This window comes from Manis javanica, chromosome 5 (assembly GCF_040802235.1).
Source record: "Manis javanica isolate MJ-LG chromosome 5, MJ_LKY, whole genome shotgun sequence".
In the NCBI taxonomy this organism is placed as follows: domain Eukaryota; kingdom Metazoa; phylum Chordata; class Mammalia; order Pholidota; family Manidae; genus Manis; species Manis javanica.
In genome coordinates this window covers 5,034,351-5,049,760 of record NC_133160.1, presented here as the reverse complement: position 1 = coordinate 5,049,760, position 15,410 = coordinate 5,034,351, and the positions used below count along the sequence as shown (strand labels likewise).

Genomic DNA, 15,410 nt, shown 5'->3' with positions numbered 1-15,410 from the left:
AGGCCGGCTCCTCTCGAAGGCAGCATCTTAATTTATTTCCTCCGGATTGTATTTCATACATTTAACGTTGAACCGTTTGCATTATCTATAGAAGCTCCATGGGGCTGGACAGTATGTTGTGCATCCGTGCAGCAGCCACCCTGGAGTGCCTGCTGCAGGAGGGGCTCTGGTAAGTATTCGTCGAACGAATTATTTTATATCTAAGACAGAAACCTTTTATCTTTTAGATGTTGCTGTATCCTAACTGGCTCTGGGATACACTTTGACTCAATAAACATGATTCTAATAATCGTTTACCTCTAATGCACGAGACCGTGAGCTCCAAGGGGGTACGGCCCTGGGGTCTGGGTTGAGGCCCGCCCGCAGCCAGTCCTCTCTAGAAAGGCCCCAGAGCGCGCTCCCCGCCCCCGCCGGGCGCTCAAGCAGGCCGCGGGGCTTCCCTGCGAGCGGGGTGCAGCGGGGCGGGGTTCGGACTACACTTCCCGGCGGCCCCCGCGCTCCCGGAATGGGGCGGGGAGGGGGCGGAGTCGGCCGGCTGGGGCGGAGCCGGTTACAAAGCGCAGGGGCGGGCGTCGAGGCGCAGTTCCCGCAGCGCCGGCGGAGCGTAGCGTAGCGCGTAGCGCTCGGCGGTAGCGGCCGCGAGTGGACGGGCCCGGCGGCTGGACCGGTGGCGCCGCTGCTCCGCTCGTCCCCCGCCGCCCTACATGAGCGCAGCGCCGTGCGGCCCGTGTCCGTAGGCGGCGGGGCGCCCCCCATGCTGCTGCAGCCCGCGTCGTGCGCCCCGAGCTCGGGCTTTCCTCGGCCGCCGGCCGCCCCCGGCGCCATGCACGGCTCGCAGAAGGACACCACGTTCACCAAGATCTTCGTGGGCGGCCTGCCCTACCACACCACGGACGCCTCTCTCAGGAAGTACTTCGAGGGCTTTGGGGACATCGAGGAGGCCGTGGTCATCACCGACCGCCAGACGGGCAAGTCCCGCGGCTACGGCTTCGTAAGTGGCCCGCGGCCGGGCGCGCACCCCGCCGCTCACGTATCGCGGTCCGGGGCGGTGAGTCAACCCCCGGGCGCACGCCCAGCCGTCCCGAGCGTCTCCCGCCGGCGCGGCACCTGCCGCCCCCTCTCGGGCTCCCGCCAGCCTGGCCTTCTCCCTGCCCCCATCCCGCGCGTTTTAAAGGGAGAGCCGCTGTGCTTAATTAGGACTCCTAGGCTCGTGGAGAGGTTTTGGGGGGCGGGCGGCTCCTCTCAGGACTTCCTGGAGCAACAAAGGAACAGGAGCAGAGACTTCACCCCAGGGCGGCCTGGAGCCCTATAGCCTGCCACCTCATGTTTCCAACGGATCCCTCAGCCGCCCCTCATAAACATCATTTTAAGTACAAAACGTTTGGAAGACGCATCTCCTACTTCCCTTCTAACTCCAGTATCCCCAAACCCCTCCCATGAAGACACTTGCTGCCCCCACGAGCAGGCAGGCCAGGCTGGGGCTCCTGCCTCTCTTTGGGTTGGGGTTGGGATTGGGATGGGTGCCTCATTTCCCCTGGGGGTTGTTTCTATCCTTGAAGGCAGGGTTTCCCGGCACTTGAACTTGTGGGGAGGAGCTGAAATCCGGATGGCAGCTTTGTGGGAGGGCGCCAGGATGGGGTCAGAGGGGCCTGGGCTAAGTGCTGTGGGTAACTGGCACCCTGGGAGGGGGAAGTGAGCACCCCTCCTTGGGCAGAGCCCTCTGCCTCCCCCACCAGCAAGGGAAGCCCCTGATGGGTCTGCTCCCCCAGGTGACCATGGCTGACCGGGCAGCGGCTGAGAGGGCTTGCAAAGATCCTAACCCCAATATCGACGGCCGCAAGGCCAATGTGAACCTGGCCTATCTGGGCGCCAAGCCCAGGAGCCTGCAGACGGGTGAGAGCCTGTTTTCTTTCTCTGGGTTGCTATATTCAGCGTTGGTATCTGGTGGGTAGAAAGGCCCCCCTCGCCCTGCCCCAGGAGTGGCACTTGGCTGTCATGTGCTTGCCTAGAGCTGTCACAGAGCAGTCATACCCCAGTTTGGGAGCTGGACCTCTTCGTCCAGCTGTGTGTGCCAGTGGGATGGGCACTGAGAGCGCCTCACCCAGTTGTCAGCTGTCCCCAAGGGAGGGAGGAAGTTTGTCCCCAGGGCTGGAGATGAGGAGGGCAGGCACTTGAGGCTGCTGTCACTCAGGTCCCTTGGCTGGGAGCCTCGGGGTTTGTGGAGGGGTGGCCTGGGAGTGGAGGGGAAGTGACGGTCCCTTTTGATGGGTAGTGGACCTGTTTCCTCTTCCTTGTGGGGCTCAGTCCCTAACTCTTCTGTCCTCTTAGGCTTTGCCTTTGGCGTGCAGCAGCTGCACCCCACCTTGATCCAGCGGACCTACGGGTAAGTAGCCGTGCCCAGCTAGTGGACGGGGTGTGGGCACAGTCCTTGGAGACCAGGCTGGTGGGCTGGGGGCTTCCTGGGTCTCCCACTGTGGGCGCTCGTGGGGGAGCCTTTAACCCCAGGACTGCCAGCCCCACAGCATCCTTTGTGCCGTTTGCAGCCACCTTTTCGTGTCTGAGAACCATCACTCTCTCCAACTTTGTGAAATGGGATTGCGTTTTGGGGTGGGGGTGGGGGCAAGCGAGGAGAGGTGAGAGAAGGCAGACTGAATTTCTCTGCCCCTGGCAGAGGCCAAGCCACAGACGGGGGAAGGGGGGCAGCATGAGCTCTGAAGCCTGCCCTCCCGGGTTCAAACCCAAGCCTCCCCCTTTTTAATCGTGTGACCTCCGTGGTTTATACAGATGTTTGTGCCTCATTTTCCACCCCTGGGAAATGGGGGCAGTGGTGACAGCACCTCCGAGTTCCCTGAGCAGAGGGCTTAGGTCAGGCCTGGGCTGGTAGGTATGCGCTCTGGAAGTGTTTATTGACATTCTTAGGAACAGGCAGCAGGGCTTGTCTGGGGCGCCCCTCTGACCTGCTCTGGTGCCCAGCAGATGGTGACAGCAGGTTGCTGCCAACCTGGGTCTGATGTTTGTGAGAGTACAGCAGGTGAGACGGGATCAGGGCCAGATGTCCCCGGCTGAGTGGGCCCGGCCTGTGGGCCTTTTGTCTGACGTGCTTTGGAGCAGCGTGTCCCACCCTCCTCCACTCAAAAAAAGCCCCCCTCCCCTTGCCTTTTTTAAAAAGACCTCTAATAAGGCCTGGCAGCTGCTTGGAGAAGGACACAGGCACTTCAGGGGCACAAAGGAGCCTGCCATGCAGTCTGACTTCTCAACCCCTTGATTGATGTTGCTTGTGTGCCCTGGTGCAGGGAGCATGTTGATGGGGTTAGGGGTTTGTTCTCCTGGGGGTGGGAAGGGCAGTCACAAAACAAGGAGCCCCTTTTAGACAGTTAGCTCTTCTTAAGCTATCAAAGCCCAAATCCTGGGCTCTGGATGTTGTTGTCAAGATGCGCCCGAGAGCAAGGCACTGTTTGAGGAGCAGCCTGGCTCACTGGTGGGGTTGGGAGCCAGGCTTGGCCGTAGCAGATCCTTGGTCATCTGGCTGAACTGCCCAGATGTCCAAGATAGGAGTAATCGCCACTTAGCACAGCGCCAGCCTGGGGGGCTGGGTGCTGTCTGACCCCTGCTCCTGTCCTCACGACAGCCATGAGGTTGGGAGGATAATTTCCCTTGCTTCATAGATGAAGAAAATAAAGCAAAGAAGGTTCGAACGTGCCCAAGGCTGCTGAAGTGACAGGATTTGAACCCTGGGGTGCGGGCTCCAGAACCCACACACTCTGCTCTCTGGGGCCACAGGTGGGGAGAGCATCCCAGCCTTTCTTCTCATGGTCCCCTGAGTAGTACTACCCATGTGAGGGTAGCTGGGAGTCATCACAGATTTTACCACTGTGTGCTCCCAACTTCAGTGACATTTTGTAACAAAATCTGTTGGCCGGCTGGCATTGAACACCTGTGACACTGAGGCAGCCTCCAGCTCTGTCTGTTTGTTACCAAGGGTGGGGACCCAGGGTGGGATGTGGGTCAGTAGGACTGTCCAGATCCTCATTTCCGCGCTGGTGGACTGAAGCCTCCCGGTCTCGCCACCTGCCACCAGGCCTCGCTGGGATCCACAGTGGCGGGAGGGGCTCCCACAGGCTCTGCGCAGAGGGGGCTGGACTGGGCTGTCTGGGTCAGCTGTCTTCTCCCAGCGCCTGCTTGCCCAGCCAGAGAGTTGGGCCATCAGCGTCCCTTTTGTCTTTGCAAACAATCGGGCCGGAGCGCAGCCGGGCCTGACTCAGCAGTCGGGTCTGTCAGCTTTGGGCTGGGCAGTGAGGCCAGGCTGCCTTGGCGGAGGTGGGAGCCGGAGCCTGGGCGGCTCAGAGCTTTTTAAACCAGTTAACTCCTCTCCCGCCTGGGAGAACTTTGTGTCCCTGATCGTCGGCCTTGCGCAGCTGAAGATTCCACAGCCCCACTTTTGAGCAAGTCCCCTGCAGAATCCTCGCTTGGCTGGGCCATAAATGTTAGTGTGGAAAGATTGACCAAAGAACTTTTATACTTCATGCTTTTTGCTTGGATTCCCCTGTACCAGATTTTCTTTTTTAAGTTGAGTGGGATCTTTCAGGACTTAAGTCAGCCTGTGGGTTTCTGTCGCGAAACTATATATGGGGCGGAGGCCTGGCATTTGGAGAAGCCTTCCTTGGCTGGTAACAAGCGACTTAATCGCGGGAGGAGACAACTACAGCCCAAGACCACCCAGCTGAGTGCTGCCGGGTGGCACAGTCAGCAGCCTGAGCAAGATGGAAGGTCAGGGTAGCGTGGAGAGGACATGTGCCCAGGCAGAGCCCTGGGTCTGGCTTGGAAGGGACATCTTAGTGTCAGGGGGTATCTGGGCCTGGGCCTAGGGCCTGCCAGGATGTGGGCCTGGCTGCACGTGAAAGCCTCTCCTGGGGTTATTTTTGAAGGGCCAGCTGCTTCTCTGGGTACAAGCCCCTACCTTGTTCTTGAGGGGGCCTTGCTGGGGCTCCACACATGTTTGCTGTAAACCCCACTCTATGCCACGCATGGGGCCACAGGCCCTGGGGCTGCAGACAACAGCACAGGGTCCAGGGCCTGTTGTGTATCAGGTATTCTGGGTGCTGGAGCAAGGGCTCAAGGCCAGGCGTAACCCCTTCTCTGGAGGGTCCTCTCCTGTCTGGTGGGGACCTCGACAGTGCCACCTTGCAAGGCTGAATTGAGTGTGAAGTGAGCACCTCGTGTGCAGAGGCAGTTGGTCGGGGCCTGGCCCTCGGGAAGACTGGGGATTTGTCAGTGCCATGTGAGCATCTGCAGGCTTGGTTGAGAAACTGGTGTGAACTCACAGTGCAGGGCCTGGGCTGCAGGTTCTGGCACCTTTGTTCCTTCCCAGCACCTCCCTCTGGACAGCTCTTAGAGCAAAGCCAGACCCCCAGAACCTTCTCCCAGGCAGTACGCACCACACTAGGCCTATAGTTTCAGGGACCCCTGCACCCTTTGTATGAAGACCCCCACTGCCCAAGTGGAGACCCTCTGCCCGCACCATCACCAAGCCATGGGTATGTGCATACTGAGGGGTCTGCACAGAGCTCCTGGGTCTCTGGGGAGTGACAGGAAGATCCCTGTCCTTCCAAAAGTGTGGAGTCCACAGGGCTGGCAGAACGTAAAGAGCTGTTCCCAGAATCATTCACCAAGTACTTATGGAGCACCTACTGCATGCCAGGCCCTGTGCCTGGGGTACTTTGAGTAAGACAGACACAGTCAGTTCTTTATCTCCAGGTGCTCACTTTCTAGTGGGAGCTAGACCATTAGAAACCCATCTGTGCTTGCAAGGGCCCGACTCACCGGGGTGGTTGGCCAAGGGACTCCGTTGTGCAGGCAGAGCGGTCCTCTGTGGTGGTTGTAATATGGGTGGCAACCTCTGCATGTGATAGTGTCGTGGACTTACACACAAAGACACACTGAAAATGCAGAGAGTCAACCAAGGATGAGAGCCTCGTCAACAGCGATGTGTGTCTGTTGGGGTCCTGGTTTCCATGATGCTTGGGTCCTGGAAGATGTCAGCGCTGGGGGACACTCAGAGGGTACACGGGACCTTGCCGTGTAGTTTTTTGCAGCTTCTTAGGATTCTATCAGTATTCTATAACATGAAGTGAATGAAGCCTGTGGTGGGGGCTGGTGTTACAGTGCCTGGAGGAGGATCGGCACCATAGAGGCAGCGCCTTGGGGGTGCGCCAGGAAGTGAGGTCAGGGCTGGAGGCAACTAGGGCTGGGAGGAAGCCAGTGCCCTCTTCCCCTTGTGGTGTCACGTGGCTTGTTTTTACTTTCAGGGGTGTCTCAGGGTGGCCCTGCCTGCTCCCCACGCCGGAGCTTCCTGTTTGGCACTCACTGGAGCAGGGCGTGGGCCGGCGTGTGGCCCTCCCCGGCAGGCCACCGTGCACACCTGTTGTTTGTCCCCATCTGCTGTAACAGAAACCAGCCTTCAGGGCGGGCCTGGGGTTCCTCTCTGAGCATGAGCTCCTCACTCTGGCCTGCTGGCCCTGCAGGAGGGCCTCTGCTGCCAACGGCTGGACAGCCTTGTACACAGGGCTGGGGCCAAGGGGGAGGCCTGACCACAGGCTGGCCGGGTGTCTAAATCACCCCCGGGTGTATCCCAGAGAAGGGGGAACAGGCTCCCAGGTGGGCCAGCCTGCCCCTTCATGCTGCACTGGGAAGAGCATTGGTAAGGAGTCTCAAGACCCCTCTTCTGAGTGGTCTGTGTGACCCCTTGTTCTCGTGACTGTGCCTTATTGAGCCTCAGTTTCCCCATCTGCCTCTCAGACACAGTGAGAGCCCTGCAGCTTGCTGGTTGCATCTGGGTCACCCTGCTGGCCCCTCCCGTGCTGGTGCAAGGAGAAAGCTATGTGTTCCCTCATTCCATTCAACACACGTTTGCTTGCATTGTGCTGGCTGGGTTACTGTGGGGATGGAGGGAGACCCGGCCCTGGTTTATAATTACGCAGAGCCTGCTGCCAAGGGGGTGCTGAAAAAGGGAGTCATCGTGTTTCAGGTGGCAACAGCTGCTGCTGGGGAAAAAGGAGCCACTGGGCTGGGGGGCCAGCATGAGTGATAGAAGGAAATGGGAGGTGTCAGGGGCTCAGGGGCCCAGCAGGGCTGCCTCGGCTCCTGTGGGGCTGTGGTGGCCCCGGGAGAATTTGGATTTTACCCTGCATGATGTGCTGCTGCAGCGGGCCCTCCTTGGAGGGCTGGGCCACTTGTGTCTGAAAAGCCTCCCTCCGGCTGCTGGGCCTGCAGTGCCGAGGCCGGGGTGCATGCCCCGCTCGGGACCACGCCATAAGCTAGGTGCGAGGCCGTGGGTGCTGCTGGCCCGGGGCCGTGGTGAGAAGCTGTGAGATTCTGTATACACTTTAAAGAATGTGTGAAAGAAAGAGGAGTCCAAGAAGATAGCATTTTGGCACCTAAGCAAACGGAAGGTCGGGTTGGTCCTGGCAGTGAGGGGAGGCTGGTGTGGGGTCCAGTTCGGGGGGGCAGGAGTTCAGGTTTGGGCAAGTTCTGGTGCAGGCGCTGTGCCTTTTTACCTGCTTTGTGGCCTGCTGCCCCCACACCTGGCGGATTCCCGGGAGGCCCACCGTGGCCGGGTTTCCTGCCCACCCTGGCGGCCCTCTCACAAGGCTCCTCCCCCTGCCTGAGAGGCCTGGAGGCGCATCCCCAGCCCCAAGGGTAAAACCTCCAGAGAGCAGAAAAAGTGAAAAGAGCTCATTTGCCTTCTTTATTTTTATTTTTGGGGGTGGCTTTGCATTCAGGAAAGGAGTCCTCTGGGGCTGTGGCTGACTCCTTTTCACTGAGAGTTTTGTTTTGAGTATGTAGAGAGTGGGGTCGTCTGTCTCCTGGGCGCCAGCTGCCCTTGACTGTTGGCAGCACCCTCTCACCTGCCCTGGAATCCAGAGACCCTGCCGCTCAGAGCCCCGAGACCTCTGCCTTCCAAAGGACTCCCAGGACCCAGTGGAGGCCCCGTCAGGCTCTGTGGCACCCTTAGTTTACAGATAGGGTGCCCTTGGCTATACGTTGCTGATGCCAGGCGTGTGGGTCTGAGCATGACAGGACTCCGTGGTGGACCTGTAAACCGTGGTGGTGCCTGGCCAGGCAGGCGCAGCCCTGGTAGGTGTTGGTCTTGACTCCGAGCCCAGCTGTCCTGCTGGCTGGTATGCTTTTCCCGCCGGAAGTCCTAAGCTGCGACCTGGTCAGAGAAGGCCTCTGAGGAAGCAAGGCCGGAGCTTAGGGAAGATAAGCAGCAGGAAAAGCAGGCGCAAAGGCCCTGTGATTGTGGTGGCCCATCCGTCTGGGGAGCAGAAGGGAGCTCCACGTGGCAGGAGTGGGGACGGTAGGTTGAGGTCTAGTGGTGTGGAAAAACACGGGGGAATGGTCTGCATTGGGCCCCATAAGGGGTGGAAGGCCACTGGAGGGTTTTTGTCCCTGGGGGTGACGTGGTCTCTCGGATGGTTTTAGGACAACCCTCTGGCTGCTGCATGGGGGTCGGGGGTGAGGGCCAGGGAGGCTTGGCCTGGAGAGGTCGCTTGGGGAGCAGAGTGGAGAACAGGGGGAATTGGGGTGGGAGCCAGGAGTGCCTGGTGGATGGGGTGTTCCTGGCTGCAGGAAGGGAGAACGGGCAGAGGGGTCCCCAAGGGTCTACCACTCTGACAGACCAGCCTGCGTGGGCACACAGTGTGCCAGGCTTATGCCCTTGCCTGAGGCCTGGAGATGAGGCACAAGGGGGCCAGCGGCACCCTCACCTTTCCAGGGGAGTAGGCAGAGTGCTGAGGAGCCGTTAGGCACACACGCCCTGTTTCCTGGTGCCCGTGGCCAGGACCTCCTCCTGCTGTGATGTGCAGGCCTGCAGTGTCCAGGCGGGGCTGGCCTCAGGCAGGGCCAGTCAGTGGTGTGGCTGGGGGTTCATTCAGAGAGCTTAGTGGGTTCCTGTGTGTGTGCACACGTACGGGCAAGTGTGGCTCTTCGGTTGTGGCCATGAGAGCCATAAAGTGTGTATTTGTCTCCACTTAGTAGCTGGGGGCCCTCCCTAGGCCCCAGCATGAGGTGGGGGTGGGTGGGTTCTCTGTTGTGAGGGCAGTTCCGAACATCCTAGGATGTGAGCAGCACCCCTGGGTGCCCCCAACCCCACCCACCCCTCAGTGTGAGAACCAGAGGGTTGCAGGCAGGGCCCAGTGTCCCCTGGGGGCAGAGTTGCCCTTGCTGAGAACCACTGTTCTGGGGAGGGTCCTGGTTCTCGCAGCAGACCCTGGGGTCACCTCTGGAAGACCCACTTTACAGACAAGGAAACTGGGACCCAGAAGCCACAGAACTAAAGCCATAAGAAGCTGTTGGTCTGAGCAGGGCCGAGGGGTAGGCGTTGGGAGGGAACCCCCTGGGCCTTGTCCCCAGCCTCATGGGGCTTTGTGCTTCCCCCTCAGTGGGCTGTGCTCTCATCTGCCCTCAGCCCCACTGTGCAGCGGGACCTGCCACCCTGCAGCACCCCGTTCCTCTTGCTTTGATCTGAGTCTGGGGTGCATGTCTTGTCTGGGGTCCAGTCTCTGTGAATATGCTACTTGGTGGGGACAAAACAACTAGGGGCTGCTGGGTGCTGGGCTGACGCCTGTGATACCTGGCACATCTGGGCAGCTTCCTGGAGGCCCAAGCCAGCCCCAAGGTGGGCCCTAGGTGACAGGCCTCAGCCTGCAGCTAGTCCTGGTGGGCACAGGTACCGGGCGGCAGACGGGAGGCGGACTCTGCTTTGCCCTCTCTGGCTGTGTGATGGCATGAGTCACTCAAGCCCTTCTGAGCCTGTTTCCCTTCTGGAAACAACAGCACCTATTCTGTGGGTGTGGGATGCTTCCTAAGCTATCTTGGCTTTCTGCTGTGGAGTGGTGGGAGCAGGGGGCTTAAAAGGAAGTGTGACAGAAGAGCGTTCGCTTGGGTCGGGAGCAGGGGTGTCCCCCTGCCTCCCCAACCTAAAAATATCTTGCCCACGCCATTCTGAGCATCTCCCAATAGGGCAGCCCTGGTGGCTGGGACAGAGCTCTGGTCCTGAGCACACGTGGTGTAGGAAACCTGGGAAATGTGACAGCGGCCTCAGCCAGCAGGACCTTGAGGTGGGGTGGGCAGGGACCCGTCTTTTTAAAGCCCACGTACTTTGCCGTATGGACAGTGTGAGGCCCTGGCCTAGTAGTTCTCCAGGGTGGGTGTGTAGCAGTGTCCCCAGGGGCCTGTCAAGTGCAGATTCTAGGACTCCATCTGACTTCACAGTCTGCTCTGGAGCCACATTTTTAGCAAATGCTTCAGGATGTGTGAGGAAGGGGCAACCCTGCCCATGTTTGGAGAATTTTGGGGCTCAAGGCTCCAATAGCCTCCAACTAAGGATGTTTTCAGGGCCCCCCTGGAACTGGGTCGGGGCTCACACGGTCAGGGCCCCAGTGGTGCCAGGGACGGTGCAGTGGGCACCGCCCCGAGACACATGCCTTCGCGTCTGCATTCCCGCACGGCCTCCCACGTACCCGAGCCCCCATCTTCCTCGGTGGCATCTGTGCCCGGTGGACCATGTTCCGTCAGCACTGTGCACCCCACACCTTCCACAGGCGCATCCTGGGTGTTAAGGCAGAGACCCCTCCCCTCCACACCCAGCTCACGTGCAATCCAGGTGGAGGGGTCAGAGAGGGGATGGGCTGGCCTCAGGTGGGGTCAGGAGGGCCCCTCTGGGGCAGGGGCTTCTAGGGGAGACCTGGGTAGGTACTGATGCAGGTGGAATGGCCTCGAGTGCTGGCGGCATGGTGGGCATAGCTAGGACAGGAAGAGGGCATTGAGGGTCAAGGGGTGTGTGGATCTGGTCGATGGCCGTGGAGGGCTGACCACAGATGAGCACAGGTACCCTCATCCCTTTTCCTCCAGTGTGCATGCTTGCTGCAGCCTCGGCCTTTTCACTGCTGTTCCGCACGCCCAGAATGCTGTTCCCCTAAGGCCAGCTTCATCTAGTTCTCAGGGCACAGCGCAGTTGCCCCCTTCTCTGAGAAGCCTGCCCTGACTGCTCTGAGAAGCACTGGCTCAGGTTCTTGGGTTGATTGTAGGCATCCTCCCCTCCTGGGTTCGAGCTCTGAGAGGCCAGGGGCTGTGCGGTCTGCCCCCCTTGTATCCTGGTCTTGAGCACCCCTGCAGACATGTGAGAAGGCCGACTCTGAGGGTGGGAGACAGAGGCAGGATTGGAACCCGGGCCCTGCTCTGTTCAAGGCTCTTGTTTCCACAGGTTAGTAGTAGGTGGACAGCAGAGGCTCCTGGAGCCAGGGGGAGGAGGCACAGGCACCGTGGCCCCGAGCCAGGGCCCGGGATTCCTGCTGGCAGCTGCCTGGGCCTCCTGGCAGATACTGCAAAGGTCAGCCGTGTGGGGTGCAGGGAGGCACCTCCTCCTAGCATGGGTGTGTTGCCATGGCAGCCCCTGGGATGCTGCCCCCTGGAGTGTAGCAGCAAGGTGGTGCTGTTGGGCGGGGGGAGCAGGTGTGCCCCAGACTCACCCCCAGGTGTTCACTGCTGGGTCCAGCACCTACCATCCCCCCCAGCTCTGCCCACACCGGGTGGCTCGCCCCTGGCTCAGACCTTGCTCCTTATAGACACTCTGTGTGGTGAAGCTTGCAAAGCCTAACCCCACCATTTTATGGCAGTAAGTGTATCCAGAGGGTTGTACCCAGCACCTCAAATTCTGAACTTCTCCCCAAAAGGAGGCTGCCCCCAGTACTCCCCCTCCCATTCCTCTTCAGGCCTGTTGGGGGACATTTCACACTAGTGGAATTGCACAGAGCGGCCTTCACGTCTGGGCTCTCTGACCCAGCAGCACGTCCTCAAGGCCCCTCCAGCATGTCCCGGCTGCTAGAACGGCGTGCCTCCCGAGGCTGAGGGGCGTTCCCCAGCATGGGCGTGTGGTGTGTTTATCCACCCGTCAGCAGATGGATGCTGGGCTATTTGTACTTTTCGGCTCTTGCCCATAATGCTCCTTATTCCTGGTGCTTGGGAATCCATGTGCCTGCTGAAGACGTGAAACCCACGTGTAACCCACCAATGGCCGTGCAGTTCAACTGCACCAGTCTCAGCATGGGCATAAATACACATCTAGGGTTTTTTTTAGCATAAATATCCACATTTAGCATAATATCACAATTTTGCATAAATAGCATCTCTTTTCTGCTTGGTTTTCTCTTTGGTCAGCCTGGAAGGAGAGGCTCAGTGCTGACTGTGGACCCTGTCTCGCTGCCTCGTGCACTGGTCTGGGGGACATTCTTGGAATTGCTCTCACCTGTGTGTGATGCCCGCGTTTCTCTGATTTTTCACTGTTCCCATAGGTGCTGCCCTGGTCATTGAGGGCATCTGTTCTGGGTGCTGCAGGGGCCTGTCTGGGGAACAGCAGCAGACCTTTCCGGCAGCCTACTTGCTGTCCCAAAGGCTGCCCTGGTCTGCCCCAGCCAAGTGTATGAGAGCCCTAGGGCGGATGTTTTCCTTTTCCTTGCAAAGCAGCTTCTCTTTGCAGCAGGGACAGGCAGAGTCCTGAGCCGTCTTACAGGTGCGGGAGGAGGATGGGTTCCATCCATCCCCTGGGGCCGCTGTCCTGTGTAACTCACCCTGGGATGAGGAGGAGGAGATGCCGAAGCCGACAGCCTTGGCGTCTGACCAGATGAGGCCGCTCTGTCTGACACTGAGCAGCATCTGCTGGGTGTGGCTGCTGCTGTTGCATCAGAAGCTCAGCCATTTGCCCGGGGCTGCTCGGTGGCTAGCTGGCAGAGCAGGCGCACACTAGTACTGCCTTCCTGAGCCTCAATTTCCCCATCTGCAACACGTGGGAGTTCATCCTGCCCCCCACTGTGCAGTGTGCACAGGGCCCACAGTAGGTGGGTGGTACATGTGGCCTCAGTACCAGTTCAGCACATGAGCCTGTGTGTGGACCACCCGGGGCTGAAGGTGGTCCGGGAGCCCCTGCCCCTCTGCGTCCGTGTGTGTTGAGGGGAGGAGAACTGCTGGCCTTCTGAGCTATCTTCTCTGTTGTCAAATGAGATGACAATGTGAAGGCCCACTGAGGGGCTAATCCGACCAGTTACTGTGTGGCAGGGTTTAGCCTGGTGTGGGCACTGGGTGGTGATGGCCTTGATCCTCGGGCTCTTACTGCCATCTTGATTTCCACCACCAGCATCATCCTGCTCCTTTATTCCATCATCCGCATATTCATTCACTCAGCAAATACTCCAGAGCTCCCCTATGGGGGGCCAGGATCTGAACCGTTGGAGAGGAAGGAGGTGGGGGAGACAGACGCAGTAAAGAAGGAAATTAGGCGGCAGGTGTTGCTAAGACGAGCAGGAAAGGGGTGCGTGGGGCCGGCTTCGTGGATACACCGCCCGGGTGGCCACGTGGCACCTGTGCTCCAAAGGGTCCATTGGCTTTGATGCTCTCTGTTGCCCTCTGAAAACTAAGTCATTTTTTAACACTCCACCCCAGTCATGCAGCTGGTCATGTGGGGTGTAGGGCTAGGATGGGGTGTCTGGGCAGGGCTCGCTGAGGAGGAGACATGAAGACAGACGGAAGGAGGGGGTAGCTGGGGAAGTGCACTGCAGGCAGTGGGACAGTCGGTGCAGAGGCCCTGCAGCAGGACCGTGCCTCCCGTGTTCCAGGAATGCTCGCCGTTGTCGTTGTTCCCCTTTTACAGATGCAGAAGTAGAGGTTTGGACTGGGGGACACGGCATCCCCCAGGCCTCCTGCTTCCTCCACTCCTCCCGGGAACCAGCTGTGTTTCCCCCACTTTGCCTCTGGACCCTGACCCTCTCTGTTTGGGCCCACAGGCTGACCCCCCACTACATCTACCCGCAAGCCATTGTCCAGCCCAGTGTAGTGATCCCGGCTGCCCCGGTCCCGTCGCTGCCCTCGCCCTACATCGAATACACACCGGCCAGCCCAGCCTACGCCCAGTACACGCCAGCCACTTTCGACCAGTACCCGTATGCCGCCTCGCCCGCCAGCTTCATGGGCTACAGCTACCCGGCGGCCGTGCCTCAGGCCCTCGCGGCCGCAGCCCCCACGGGCGCCACCTTCGTGCAGTACCACTCTCCACAGCTGCAGCCCGACAGGATGCAGTGAGGCCGCGCCGCCCCGATCAAGGCCTCCTGCTGCCGGCCGGGGCTCACCTGCACCTGTGCCTCTGCAGACCCCACGGGAACCCCGCCTGGGCCTCCAGAGGCCTGGAGACTGCTTCTCTTTAGAACCAGGCCCTGCCACACCTGGAGGGTGGACTCCACGAGAAAGGAACGACCAGAGCGACTTGCAGACGCTGCCCCGACCTTGCACACAGCACCAGCCTTCTTCCTGCACCTTCCCTGCCCACCAGGCGGCCAGGCGGGGCCCCTCAGCCCTCTGCAGACGCCAGCTGCCCTCCAGGCCGTGCAGAGATGCCTTACTCCAGGGAAACCTCAGAGCAAGTGAACTGACTACTTAGGGCAACTCCATCGCACAAGCTGTGAACCGTGGCAGAAGGTGGTGTGGGGAGCACCCACCTCCTGACTTCTCATTTCCTAAGTGATGGCATGTGGGCGGCTTCCTCCGGGCCCATCGCAGCCCCAGATGCAGCAGGGCCTCCCGCGGTGGGCCAGCCAGCCCCAGTCCCTTTCCGTCGAAGTTGCGACTTCTTTTCTTATCATCATTGTTTTGCTACTAAGATGACTTCAGAATTTCAGTCTATTTTTTCAACGGAGACTCCTGCCACCAAGAATCCAAAACCTATTTTTGACTTTAAGAGACTTGTTTTGTTGATGGCTCCGCCCGAGGAGACAGTGACAGTATTTGTATAAGGTGTCTGCCCGCCCGAGTGCCGGGAGCCCCCAGAGGGGGGCGTCTCCAGACAGGAGGTCTCACTCAGCAACAGTGAGTTGTCTCAGAAGTTTGTCCCTTTCCCCACCTGAGGGGTGCAAGGTGACATGCTGGCTGGGGGGCTAGACCACAGTGTCCCAGGCAGCAGGGCGGGGAGGTTCAGGGTGCAGATCGTGTGGCCCCACTCTCCCTGCCCTCAATGCCGCCTGCTGTATACCAGCCTGCATGACCGGATGGGGCAGAGACGCATCGTGCCTTCCTTGGGGGTCCAGTTGAGAGGGGCAGGCAAGACGTCCCCACAGACCACAGCGGGGCTCCTGGAGGTGGTGGGGGTCAGCAGGAGGCCCTGGTCCTGCCTTGGGGGAGGAGGCGCAGGGGCGGGAGGGGCAGCCCCGCAGAGGGAGTCGGGGGAAGGCAGGCTGGAAGCTGGGGGCCGCTGGGGGCATTCCTTCGGACCTACCTCAGGGAAGCGGGAGGCCTCAGGGGGCCAGCTGATGCAGGCAAGGGCTTCTCCGCATGCCTGGCACAGTCAAGGCCCAGAAAATAAAGGTAGC

The 15,410-nt window shown here is 60.0% G+C and overlaps 1 protein-coding gene across 2 annotated transcripts; it reads left to right on the top strand.

The window, feature by feature from the left end:
• Nucleotides 1–564: 564 nt before the first annotated feature.
• Nucleotides 565–15,052, top strand: RBM38 (RNA binding motif protein 38). 2 transcript variants are annotated; one of them, XM_073236409.1, is made up of 4 exons: nt 565–1,048; nt 1,770–1,893; nt 2,329–2,383; nt 13,836–15,052. In XM_073236409.1, exons 1-4 carry the CDS (start codon nt 755–757, stop codon nt 14,128–14,130), a joined length of 768 nt encoding a protein of 255 aa, XP_073092510.1. In that variant the 5' UTR covers nt 565–754; the 3' UTR covers nt 14,131–15,052. The 2 variants fall into 2 exon arrangements, with proteins under 2 accessions (XP_073092510.1, XP_036862241.1); XM_037006346.2 differs by having other exon boundaries at nt 569–991.
• The last annotated feature ends 358 nt before the right edge of the window (nt 15,053–15,410 follow it).